The sequence below is a fragment of the Leishmania martiniquensis genome, chromosome 24 (assembly GCF_017916325.1).
Source record: "Leishmania martiniquensis isolate LSCM1 chromosome 24, whole genome shotgun sequence".
In the NCBI taxonomy this organism is placed as follows: Eukaryota; Euglenozoa; class Kinetoplastea; order Trypanosomatida; family Trypanosomatidae; genus Leishmania; species Leishmania martiniquensis.
The window spans coordinates 142,020-155,000 of record NC_090159.1 but is presented as its reverse complement, the minus strand read 5'-3'; the positions used below and the strand labels follow the sequence as shown (position 1 = coordinate 155,000).

The 12,981-nt window shown below is 61.2% G+C and overlaps 3 protein-coding genes across 3 annotated transcripts; all 3 read right to left on the bottom strand.

Moving 5' to 3' along the window:
• Positions 1–5,767: 5,767 nt before the first annotated feature.
• On the bottom strand, positions 5,768–6,691 carry LSCM1_04991 (uncharacterized protein; the record flags this gene model as incomplete). The annotated part of the gene is made up of 1 exon (XM_067322472.1): positions 5,768–6,691. One exon carries the CDS (start codon positions 6,689–6,691, stop codon positions 5,768–5,770), a length of 924 nt encoding a protein of 307 aa, XP_067178335.1.
• Positions 6,692–7,490: 799 nt separating this feature from the next.
• LSCM1_04990 (uncharacterized protein) lies at positions 7,491–9,734 on the bottom strand (the record flags this gene model as incomplete). Its single annotated transcript, XM_067322471.1, has 1 exon — positions 7,491–9,734. One exon carries the CDS (start codon positions 9,732–9,734, stop codon positions 7,491–7,493), a length of 2,244 nt encoding a protein of 747 aa, XP_067178334.1.
• A 633-nt stretch (positions 9,735–10,367) lies between these two features.
• Positions 10,368–12,362, bottom strand: LSCM1_04989 (uncharacterized protein; the record flags this gene model as incomplete). Its single annotated transcript, XM_067322470.1, has 1 exon — positions 10,368–12,362. One exon carries the CDS (start codon positions 12,360–12,362, stop codon positions 10,368–10,370), a length of 1,995 nt encoding a protein of 664 aa, XP_067178333.1.
• Positions 12,363–12,981: the final 619 nt, after the last annotated feature.

The following is a 12,981-nucleotide window of genomic DNA, read 5'->3' as shown; positions in this document are numbered from 1 at the left end:
TGCGTCTTCGGCTGTTATGAATTGTCCGGCTGCACATAGATTTTTTTCGCTGCTCCCTTCTTTTCTGTTCTGCTAATCGCAGCTAAGTTCTCGCTCCTTCGCGTGGCGAGTGAGTTGAGGCCGGATGGTTGCTGCGTCACTCTTCGTGTGCGCGCCTGCACGTGAGTCCCCTCTCCCCCCTGTGTGCCTTCTGCAGCAAGTAGGAGTGTAAGGAGTGCATAAACGGAGATGAGTGGGAGGGGGTGGGCAGCAGTAGAGTTGACAATCGGCGGAGACGTTGCAGAGACGGGGATGGAGATGACAATACGGGGAGGAGGAAGGTAGAGAGGCCGTACAAGTTTGCGCCCAAATAAGTGAGGGATGTGCCCAGCGCAAGAAAAGGCAATCGTGAGGAAGAAGGAAACAGCAGTGCTTCACGCGACATGCTCTGCCCGCCTGCAAACGTCGCTATGCGTGTCTGCGCATGTATTCACACCAATGCCAGGGTGCGAGGAGGAAAGGGGTGCAGTCAGGCAGGAGAGGCACACGGAAGACCGCCGGTGCCGTTGAGGTCACCTTGCTGCAGCAAGGCGGTGGAGCGAGTCTGCCCCCGCCCAGATGGCGTTCTGTTGGTGCGACTGTGCTGATTCGGGCCTGCTATGTGTGCCGACGTCGGGCCACGTGTGGGCAACTGGAGTGGTAGTGGGCGGAGATGTGCGCTAAAGGCGCCCTTCCGACTTTTCTTTTGCCTCGCGGCGGAGCGCCGCCTCGCAGCAGTCCCGCACCCGCGGCGGAAGTGTCGCGCGATCCGCCAGGTACGTAGCGAGCACGAGCTGATAGACGGCGAGTGGCAGAAAGTTTGCTCGCGCGCCATTACTTGACGAAGGGGTCGGTGTCTCGGTGGGATAAGCGACGTTCGAGGAGGATACCGTTGCCTGGGTCGCCCATCTGCGCGCGATGTTGTCGGCCAGTAGCAGAGTCGCCTCGATGGCGTGTCTCTCTGTGGCCGGGCCAATGGCCAGGGCACGAAACGCGGCCTCGTGAAGGGCCGGAGGGAGGCGAGGAAGGCTATCCATGACTTCGCTGCCGGCGTCGTCGGACTCTGCCTTGCCCCTGAGAAGTATATCGTACAGCCGTAGCGCGCACAAGTAGAAGGTGGGCAAACACGTCAGGAGCACGCTCTCGCCGACTTTTCCGGGCGAGAGTTCGGATGCCGATGATGCGGCAGTTCTCTTAGTCACGTGCCATGCGTCACTCAAGCAATCCATGTAAGCGGCGCCGGCGCAATACAGTCGACGGTCGCTCTTCCGCCCCCCACACTGGTCACTGTCTCCCTTGCCGTGCCGCCTCTTTTGAAGGTATTCGGTATACAGTGCGAGCGCGCGAACGGCATCGTCCAGTTCCGTGGCTTTGAACATCGCGGTGTTTAGTGATGCTGATAGCACGGCTCTGTTGCATCTCAGGATGAGGTAATGCAGGGCAGCGGCAGAGACGATGGAGCTGTGGAGCTGCACCAAATGGTGTGGCAGTACAGTCGCGTCGTCATCGCCTGCGGAAGAGCCACCGAAGGTCAAAACAGCGGCACCTGCTACCCCCGGCTGTGTGATGAGTGAGGATGTCTCCTGGGCGTGCTCCAGGGCTCTGCAGGCTAGTCGATCACTCCAAGAGAGGGAATCGAGGTCGGAGATGCTGGAGAAGGACCGCAGACAGAGCCACCGCACCGCCGCATCATGCGCCGTGCCAGTGAGGTCCGCTTCCGTCGCTTCAACCAAGAGCAGTGAGGCGGGAGCCGCCGAGGTGGGGTGCAGCAGGCTTTCGGATAGGTTCGCAGTTGTGCGTTCCCCCGACGGAGACGCGATACCAGTATTCCAGCGCCATTCTCGCGCTGCGCTGCTGTTGACCTCTGCGATCCACTGGAGCCGTCGCAACTGAGCTGAGGAAGGGCCGGACATGGCACCATAAATGTGGTGCAGCTCCTCACCGCAAGGTGGACAAGATTCAGCGGCTATTGGCACGATAGCAGTACATTGTCCGTCCAGCACAGCCAACAGTGCTTGCGCAGTATGCTGCTCGAGTGCCGTCCGCACCACGTCGGCCCAGGCGTTACGACATGCTTGCGTGAGAGGAGAAGTGCCGCTAAGCTTCATCGTCTCCATCTCGACCCACTCACGCACCACTCTCACTAGCTGAGAGGAGTGCTGCGGGCCTGGCAGCGTCATCAACCACTCGCGCAGCCACTGGACGGCCTCCAGTGCGAGGGGTGTCGCCCTCATTTCCCGATAGTACATCCACTCATGCACCGCCCTCAGGGCATCATCTGCGTGCCGGCATATGGTGCTGATAAGCGGCCAGCAAGCGCGCTGCGGCATGGACGGCCACATCTGCGCATTCAATCGCCCGATGCGAGAGGGCTCTCGATGCTCCTCGACTTTCGCGCTTCTGCTCGTACTCGCTCCGGGGTGTGCATCGCCCTGCAGTTCGAGCAACGCCGCCATGACCACCTCAGCGCGCGTGTGCGCCAGCAATTTTTGCAGCGCGGCGAGAATGCGGCGCTGCTGCGAGGCAAAGGCAATCGTTGTGGATGTTGGAGCGACGCCATTAGGGGCGATTGTCGATGTCATGCTGTCCGGAGATGTCCCTTTCCAGTGACGCAAGCATCGCATGAGGCGCATACAGAGGACCTCTGCCAGGCACTGCCCGTGCTGAGGCAGATCTTCGGCGGCCTTTACCACCGCCTCGCATTCCTCCGCCAGTGCACACTCGGCAATGGACGCGCGGGCTTTCTTTAGAGACGACGCTGTATGTACGGTGCCCGACCTCCACATTCCACCGTCGCGTACAGGCTGATTCCCCTCACTGATGCTTAGCGGTCCCCACCGGAGGCGAAGATATGTGTGCAATACAGCGGCTGCGCTACCCAGCGCACGCTGCGTCGCCGTGTCCCCTGTAAGTGCCCGCACGGCCACTGCCTTCCCTGAGACTTCATGCTCCGCCGCACTGCACAGCCACAAGGAAGCACGCTTCTGCGTCGAGCTTCGCTGATGGAGCGTTGCGAGCAGGTGACGATCAGCAGACGGAACCGCCCACCCGCTTGTCTTCTTGGAAGTGTGGTCGATGCAGCGAAAGACCTCAGAACTGTTAGCCAGCACAGCGGTACGCTGCCCATCCGCCTTGCGGGGGGGCGCCTTTTCCTCGACACGAAGGGCCAGCCGTCGCCACGAGTCGACACACGCTGGCAAAGTAACCGCGTGCGGGCTGCCCTCCGACATCCCGGGGCTTCGGCGTAGTCGATGAACGACTGCCGCACGCAAGACAGGGCCCATGTCCTCGCGAGCCAGCAGAAGTACCCAGGCGAGGAGAAGGCGAGCCCTTTCCTCCGCGGTCACCTCTGCAGCGCCGAGGTTCGCCAAAGCGCCGCTCATCAAACAGCGATGCACCAGATGGCATAGCGCACCCTGCCGCACCTTCGCCGTGAGGCCAAGCGAGGGAAGTGAAGAGCTATGCTGGAGGTGCTGCCCGGTCTTCACAGCATCAAGGGAGCTTTCCAGGGTCGAAGAGGCGAGGCGCGACGCGTGACCATCCTTGGGCGCGTGCAGTGCGGTTGCGGGGGCTTTGTGGGCTCGCATGTACACGCCGCACAGCAGTGCCTCGAGGCAGTCCAAGTTTTGCCGCCTGCGCAGGCTCCCACGTGTTGCGTAGCACAAGAACGTGAAGGCGTGCCACACGCCCTGCTGCACCGCCGCAACGAGCGTCTGTGCGGGGCGGTCTTGTGTAGAGTGGGCAGCAGCGAGTAGGTACGGGCAGCTCAGCAGAATATTACTCAGGTGAGCCATATGCTTTCCACTCAGCTCCACCGGCCGCCGGGTCAGTGCGCCGACCAAATACAGGATGAGCTCGCCGCTGAACGGCGTGACACCATTGTCGGAGTCGCAACCGCCGTCGTGGGTACCGGTCACCTGTTCTAAAAGCACGAGAAGCGCATCCGCGTGCGCGTGTCGCAGCAGTGCGTCGACGCGTTCTGAAAAGCCACCGTCCCCATCCTCTCCGCCCTGACCACCTGGAGGTGCTTGAGCATCCTCCTCGCAGCACCGACAGTGTGCCGTGCACACTTTCCACACGCTGCAGATATTCCGTAGAACCCGAGCACAAGCATCTACGTACCCGGATACGCTCGTCCTATACCGCTCATGAACCACATTGTGCCACCGTGAACGCTGGAGAAGAGCCGGCAGCACCATACACTCAGGTCGCATTCGAGGCGGTGGCGGGCACCACAACAATGGCGCTGATGCGACCGGAGGCACCATCGGCTGTGGTTTTAGGTAAACCGAAGAAGATGCCGCCGGCCTCTTCGAGGCGAGGGGAGGCAGCGATGCGGGCCTCGACCGTGAAGGCGCCGACACGTGCCGCGTTTTCGGGGAGACTGGCACCGTCGAATGTGTGGGATTGCTGTGCCGCGAGGACCGCAGCAGCTGAAGGTCGTGCTGCGCAAGCGACAGCTCACTCTTCACCGCAAAGGAGGTTGAGGCGCTCTGTGTGTCCAACGGCGCCGACGAAGCGACTGCCATGGTCAGCTCATTGCACGGCGACGTCGTGCGTGAACCTCCATACGCGCGCGACACAGTGAAGACGACGGGGGGGAGGAGGAGCGAGAGCAAGAGGAGAGGGGAAGTGGTGACGAGCGCCGGCAATCTTCGCATGGAAGCGCTGAGATGGCTTACATGACAGTGTGGGGAGGAGGGCACGTAACTTAAGAAAGAAGCAGCGCCTCTCTCTGTGCCGCGGGGCTTTCCGGTCCTCCCTGTCTTTGCCCAAGAGAAGCGCGGAGGGGGGAGGAGGGGAGGAGAGAAGAGGAGATACGCGAAAGCGTCTGCATGCGTGGGTGAGGTCAAGCTAGCAGGGAGGCACAAGTCGGCGGGTGGGTGGGAGCGCTGCCGGACAAAGTTGTAGGAGCTCGCATGCCCACGCACGTGTGTGCACGCAACAAGAAGCGCACCGAGGGGCAGAGAATGGAGGCAGGAGCAGGAAGGAAGGGGGAGAGCGATGGTGGTGCCGAGTCGATCGGCGAGAGTGGCCTCGCTGCCGACGTATGGAAGTCGAATCCATCACAAAGGAAGACCAAAGACTCGTAGGAGAGGGGCGGCATCGTCGGCGCTGCATGCGCCCCGCACCCGCCTGCAGAACGCAGATGGGGCTCTGTATGCATATGCATGAGTCGTCGCCCTTTCGGCGCGCGTTGGGTACCACACAGGCTGGCAGCCATGGGTGCCCTCCGGGGAGGAGAGGGGAGGGAGGTTGATAGGAGTGCTGTGGAGGAGACCAAGCAGGCCCGCTTGGGGACCACAGTCTCCATCCTCTCCGATAGCGCCGCCATTCAGCACCGTACCGCCCTCTTTCTTGTTGCGGCACGCGCTGGTGCCATCTTTTGGTGCACAGTTAGGGGAGAGGGGGGGGGTGAGCGAACGAAGAGGTCAATGCTCTGAGAGAAATACATGCACACACACACTCGTGAGCAGAGATTGGCAAGGGGAATAAGCGTAGGCCATCACACTCGCATGCGCAAGACAGAGCACAGAGACACACGCAGTCGCGCACGGGCTGGCCCACCCAAGGTTGAGTGAGGGAGTGCGGCGGGGCGGGACAGGAACAGCACGTGAGAGCGGATGACGGCAGAGGGAGAGAAGCAGAGACCACAAAAACAGAAGGCGCGTTCGTCCTTTCACGGTCACGCACGACCACTGTGCCGGCGCAAGCGGCCAGAGCTCCCTCCGTTCCTTCTGGCATCGTTCTATTTAGTGGCCTTCGCCTGCACCTCCGCAACGATCTTCTCTAGCTTACCGCGCTCCGCCAGTGACTTCAGCAGCGTCACGATCATAGCATTGTAGTCATGACGACGACGCACGTTCGCTTCCATGTCTTTCTTGCGCAGCGACCGCAACTCGGCGAGCTCTTCCTCCAGCGCCGCTGCCGACTTCTCCTCAGCCCTGAGGACGGCAATCTTCTTCTCCAGCACCGCAATCGGGTCGTCAACAATGGCCATGAGCGAAAAGGAGATGCCCTGTGCAGCGCCGGCCGTATCTTTCGCCGCGATGTCGTCGATCCGCCGCTGCACCACCTCCACGAGCGCCTCTCGATAGTTTGCGTCGGTCGCCTCGCGGCACTGAAGCGGGCCGTCCTGTAGCCCATCGAGCTCCCAAATGTGCCCATGAAGGTACACAAAGGAGACGAAGTGATACGTGTCCGCGTCTTTCTGGGCCGGGCCGTCGTTCTCAAACGCCGTGCGAGGCGCGAAGGAGTTGTGCGCCTCGCGCAGCTCATCAAAGCTGTCCAGAAGCGAGCCACGCATCTCAGAATCGAGGTCCTGGCAAAAGTTCAGGTAGTTCTGCACTTGGGCCCCGAGCTCCACCTGCTCTGGGTAGTTGCAGAGCGTGTTCATGATGGCAAGCGTGGCGCAGGCGTTGTGGATCACCTGCTTGGCAAAGAACACCGGCGCGTCTTTCACGACAGTGCCGAGAGGCGATGCCTGCTCCGACGACTGCCACTTGAACAGCAGCACAAGGCTGTAGACGTGCTCGTACTGCTCTAGCATCGAGGAGTCGAGCATGATAAGGTCCTCCACGGACACCCCCTTGACGCCGACGGTCTGGATGATCTCCCGGAAGACCGCCGGATCGCTCTCGATGAGGCACCAACGGCTCTCATCAGTGGGCATCTTCACCTGTCTCGTTAGTTGGCGGTGTATATTTCTTCTTACCAGGACACCTCTCTCTCACTCCCTCTCTTCCCTTGTGTGTGCGGCAGCGGAGACGAGTGGCTTGGCGCCGAGGCACAGAGAGGGGGACCGGAAGCGTTACGTGTGAGGTGTGCGTATCTGTTGGTGGGGCAGCAAGAAAGAGGGAAGAAAGGCGAGAGAGTGAAGGACAGACAACCTCCGCAGCGGACGATGACAGGCGAGAGAGGAATTGGAATAGACACACTAATGGATCTTCCACGCGCGTTTTTCGCCCTGTCACTTTGTCGAACACACTTTGGCAGGAGAGCGTCGACAGTGGCGGCGTTGCAGCGCACGGTGAGGGATGGGAATGCGATACAAAGAGAGACAGAGAGAGGCAAGGAGGAGATGGGGGTGTAGGCGGTGAGGTCGGCTGAGGGGCTGGGGGGGGGAGGGGCGAATCATGGGGCACGGGCGGACTGCACCGCCGGCCTACGTAGAGGCACCGATGATGAACAGAGAGAAAGAATCGGCGTGAGTGAGGGTTACATTCCGTGAGTGAGAGTTACATTCCGTGAGTAGAGGAAGTCTAAAAGGGCGATACACCAAGCCGCATCACAGGCTGCGCTGTTGGGCTGATGGGCGTCTGGGCGAGCGAGCGGGAAACAGAACGGAGGAGGAGGGAGGGTGGTGGTGGTGGTGGCCCTCCACCGTCATTGTGCCCCTCCCCTCCCCCTAATCCTCTTTCATGTGATCCGAAACGCTCGCAGGAAGGAGTGCAAGAGACCCTCAGTGACGATCAGCGCAGGGGCAGTGTCTGGACAAACTGCAGAAGCTCTTCCAGCGCATGGGCGGCAGCAGGCATGTCGAGGCGGAGCGCGTACCCCTCAGCCGCGCCACCGCCGCCCCTTTCGTAGCTCTGCTGATAGTACGCTGAGAAGGCAGTCGTGGGGATCGACAGCGTCTTGCGGAACGGCCGCGATATGGCTGACAAGATGGACAGATAGCCAGGGCAGCCAAGGAAGACCTCCAGTGGGTACTCCTTGTCGCGACAGCGAAGCACCTGAGGATACTGTGTCGCGTTTAGCGCGGGACGATTCACGAGACCGATGGTAGACACATGCGCGGTAAGACCTGGCAGGTACATTATCTGCGGTGCGATCGTCGGCGGCCACGAAACGATAAGGTGGGTACAAGGGTCTGCCGTGACGGCCTTTAGAAGCGACCCAAGGTCACCGGTGGGCCGAGTCACACGATGCGCATAGCTACTTGCTAGCTGCTCTAGCCCGTCCAGGGCGTACAAAATGCCGGAGAACCTCAGCGAGGAGGCAAGCTCGGCGGGGATGGCGTAGAAAATGAGATCCACCGCGGCGGCCCGCAGCTCGGGTACATCGGGCGTCCGGCACGCCGCGTGAAGAATCGGGTAAATGTGCTGGGCAAGTTTTGTCCAGCTCGAGAGTACGTCGGTGCCCACGAACGCCGCGGCCTGAGGGAACGTGGAGAAGTTCGGTGGCGCGGGAGACACCCCGTTCGACTTGATCACCAAGTCCCACAGTTGTGCCAGAAGCGGCCCCGCCTCCCGTAGTGCTGGCCGCTGCACGACCACTGCATCCATCACACTCCGTACAATGAGCTGGTAGAGTGCACCAAGGTCCACCAGCAGCCGCGGCGGCGTCGTTGCTGCCGCTGACGCATCCCCGAAGAGCAGACGGAAGTCGAGGACAACGAGCAGCACATTGTAAAACGGGCGCTGCGGTTGGAACTGCAGCGTCTGTAGGCAATGAAGGAGCAGAAACGAGGCTGTGGTGGAGACACCACTGCGGGGTGGCCCGCTCACCAGCACGCGACACGGCGCGCCGCCGTTTTCTGCGGCCTTCGAGGTGAGCGCGTTGAACAGGCGAGAGAGGGCCTCGCCAGCAACAAGGTCGGTGGAGGTGATGCTGTGCAACCGCTGATAGGCGGCCCACTTGCGCACGAGGAGATACTGGAGACTGCTGGAGATGAGTTCAACGGAGAGAGGTTGATGTGGCGGCGCGGTGGAGAGAGCACTGGTGAGAGAGGACGCCTTCGCAAAGGCTGGGCGCGGCGGCAGCGAAAACGTCTCGTGCCCTATCTGTACCGTGCCGCGCGGCATCGTTGCCGCACTCGTCAAAGCGGTGCTTGCATGCTGTGCATAGGACACCGAGCCGCCGAGGCCCCCGCTGTCCGTCGATGCACCGCACGTCGCCGCCGGCACCGGTGCCGAACCGGCCGCCAAGGATGCGAAGAGGGATGCCACGGGGATGCCCTCTGCGGCAGGGGGCGTTACAATGCTATGGGGCATCGGCTGCGGCATCGGCCCTCCCCCAGAGGACCCGAGACCGCGCATCGCCGTGCTCAGCGTGATGCTGAAGAGGCGCTCTTTTTCCTCCGTGTGGGAAGGGTGACGCGCAGCCGGGCCTGATGGCCCGGCGACATCTCCACTGCCCTGCTCGCTGGCCACGCCATTAAGGCGAAGGCTGGTAGCGGAGGTTCTGCCGTCGCCCGTCGGAGCGTTACGAGCCGGATAGTAGGCGGTGTCGCCGTAGGCGCGGCCGCGACCGCCAGTGTACATGCCATACCTGCTGTCGACTGGCTGCTTGATTGGAGGTGAAGCGGACGGTGAACCCTCTCTCGCCGAGCCTGACTCGGCACCTGGTTGCGCCGCCGATCGGTCTGGCGTGATGTCGATGACACCGGTTGCTGCCGGGAGCGGCCCTGCCGCAAAACTCTTCAGGCGCCGCGCAAGGAAGCCTGGCCCTACGCTCAACACAATCGTACCTGCGTCGATACACTCCTTCACCCGCCAAAGTGGCTTGCCCGTAACGGAGTAGAGGAACCGATACCCTCGTCCGTTGGTGTCCTCACCCGAGCTGAGGGGAATGCGGGCTGTGAGGTACTGGCAGAGCTCCGCCAAGGTGTCGACGCTAGCAGGCAGGGAGATGCGGTAGGGCCGCTCCATCGCTACGTCACTGTTGAGATAAATCAACAGCGGCGGCGACGGCGCCGTGGCGGCGGCGGCCATGATCTACGAGGAGAACGCGACGAAGGCGGGAGTCTAAGGAAAGGTCGCGGTGCCCCTAGGCGGATAGGGGTGTGCGTCCTTCTGATACTGTTATCCGCACACAGCCGCGCTGTTGCCGTCCCCTCACCTCCCAAACCCTGCCTGCTTGACGTAGGAGAGCCCTTAGAGGTATGAAAGCGGCTCTTATAGCTGCGCTGACGTGTCACGTCGGAGAGGGGCGGGGCCTATGAGGATGGTGCCGGAAAGGGTGGAGTGGTCAACCCCAGAGGATAAAGCCAAGAGTCGTGCGTGTGAGGGCGAGGGGAGAAGGGGGAAGGGGCAGTCCGATTGCCCGTGTGAGAGAGGATGAAGAAAGGCGGCAAGGAGAGCCCTCACGAGCGGGCACACAGATGTGCGTATGTGCTCCCTCCTGAGCCTTTAGCGACGCGCGCAGACGGACATACATACGCACACACACACACATGTGCATACACAATTACTCAGAGAGGTACAGAGAGTGTTAGCTGGAGACGCACCAAACAGCAGGGGGCGGCATCGCAAATCCTCCCTCCTCCCCACCCCCAAAGCACCGTGAGCGTCCTCTCTTCCGATATCTGCGTACGCCCGCGCATGATACGGGTGAAACGAAACAGGTTAGCGCTCCTCCCTCACGCACCCCTTGAACGCCCTCTTGAGCTTCGCCAGCGGGAGCGGCTCCTTGCTGTTGAAGGTGGTACGATGCATGCTATAGCTGTGGAGCCATTTGCTACCATGGACGTCTCCGATGTAGGGGCCGTGCCGCTGCAACAGCTGGAGCGCCAACGACGGGACGAGCCATGCCGCTGGCGTAGGGTAAACCAAATGCAGCAGCACCAGCTTGCAAATGGCGTCGTTGACGGACCACATCTCATTCACCGGGTAGAAGGGCACCAGCAGCCTCCAGAGAATGAGGAGGCTCTTGAGCGACTCGCAGCCGCCACCGCTGCCGCTGCTCGTGCACACTGCCTCGTCAAACACGACCATGCCAGCCATGTCCTTCGCCGCGCCGGCTTTCGTGCGTGCGGCGGCGCAGCGAGGAAGGTAGTAGGCTTGCAAGCCGCATGCACCGAAAAGGTGCTTCACCTCGTCAACGACAAATTGTGAGATACACGGCTCGCTCAGTCTCGCGCTGACGCGATCCACCATTGCCGTCAAGGCCACCGCGAAGAAATAGAAAAGGGCGCGGTAGACCCAATGCTCCGGGTGCAGCCGCAGCGCTTCCGTCTTCTCCAGCTGCTTGTGCATCCACTCAGCGAGCTCATTGGAGGTGTAATAGGATGTGCTACTTGTGAATGTGTGCATGAGTTCGTTCTGAAGAAGGTCGCGCTGCGCTGGTGACCACACCAGGTCCGCCTTGCACGCGCGGCAGGCTTCCTTTGCCCGCAGCAACGGATCAGAGGCAGGATTAAAGCCCATCAGGGCGGAATGCGAGAACGTACCGCACGCAGGGCATTCGACGAACTCTGAAATGGCCGCGGCCCGGCTATCGCGCTGACAACGATCGCACTGACACCAGAAGAGCCACGAGCGCAGTAGCTCGCGGCGTTTGCCTACCCCAAGTAGGAAGTGCGCATCGCTGAGGTACTTCACGTTCATGAGTTCACCGGGTTCGATGCGGTCAACGGCGATCATTTTGACCGCATCCTCCACACTGCTGTACTTCATGGCAATGTTGGCGTGACAGCTGTGGTTCGCCAGGGCGCAGGTGCGGAAGAACCCTGAGTGGAAGCAGTTGAATCGACACATGAGGGCGGTGCTGAGTAGTTCACGAAATTCGTCCTCGGCAATGTCGGGGAAGCGGGTGCGAAGATAGCTGCTTATGGTGTCACGAGTTTCGGGATCGATGTCATCGTCAGTGCGGGGCCATGCACCGGTGAAGTCCTTCTTGAAGTCGAGCCAGCGCTTACTCCCCGCCGCCTGCTCCGGGCGCAGCCGCTCCGCGAAGTACTCGACAAGTGACTGCATCGTAAGGCCAGGCTGTGTGCTCATCCCGCCTTCCTCGAAGTTCATCCTCGTGTACTTTTTCTCAACAAAGAGCACATCCTTTGGCTGAAACTGGCGACGGCTGATCATCGCCACACCTCCAGCGTACTCGACGAGCTCGATATCTGGAGAGAGACGCAGCAGTCCCAACTCGTCACATAGCGGATCTTCAATGCCGCCCAGAGTCGCTGTCGCCGCCGCCGCCGTCATGCGCTTCTGCTCCCGCTCCGCACGCAGGAGTGGCCGCAAGTATCGCAATGAGTGCACCAGGGCGTCGAACGGGAAGCCGCCACGGCGGCGAGCCTCGATGAAGCGCATCCACGGCTTCCACGCGTGCGGGTCGAGTCTGGTGGCGGCTGCCGCCGCTTGCCAGCTCTCGCCAAACTTGCCCAGGCTCAAGTACGCGTTGGACATATTCGAGTAGAGCAGGACCTGCAGTCTCCGTACTTCGATCAATTCCCTCGATGACGAGCCCGGCCCTCCATCTGGCTTGAGATGCTGCAACTGGCCGGCATCCGTCTCGATGAGATGAATACCTATTTTGTATGCCTCTATCGCGCCGATGGCGTTGCCAGACTCGAATAGCGCGTTGCCCCTGTTCTTGAGTTCAACGAGCGTCGCCTCCATTGCCCTCCGTGCGTTTTTTTTGTGGGATGAGAAAGCGAATACAGTCCGCTGAAGCGGCAAGAGGTCGCACAAGGAGAGGATATCACCGCTGATGGGGCCTTGCCGCTCTTCGTTATGCCCTTCTAGTCGCTCGACGCTTGCCTCCGCCGACTGGAGACGGATGTGCGTTTATGCGTTACGGCCCTTTGTACTCCCTCCTCTCTGTCTCCGTCTTCCCTCCCTCTTTATCCCAGAAGGCTTCTGTGTGTACCCGTCTAGTTGTGTGAAGATACGATAAGGTCTCGCGTGAGTGTCTGCCTGTCTGTCTCTCTGCGTGTGTGCGTGCGTGTGGGTGTGACTTGCGAGGGGGGAGGGAGGGAGGGGGAGAGGAGGGAGTGGAAAGAAGCAGACCAACAGCGGCAGAATATGTTCTCCTGCGCCCCAGCCACGAAGACGGGACGACCTAAGCAAATAACCGCCAAGAGAGGGGGCGCAAAAGATGCGCACGGGGAAGCCCAGCAGACGACGTGGAAAGGGAGGCACGGAAGACAAGTGCCGTGCGCTTGTGCGCTTCACCGTTGCACGTGACACCGTACCTCAGCTACCAACGCCTCGTGCACGTATGTTATGTGGTGTGGTG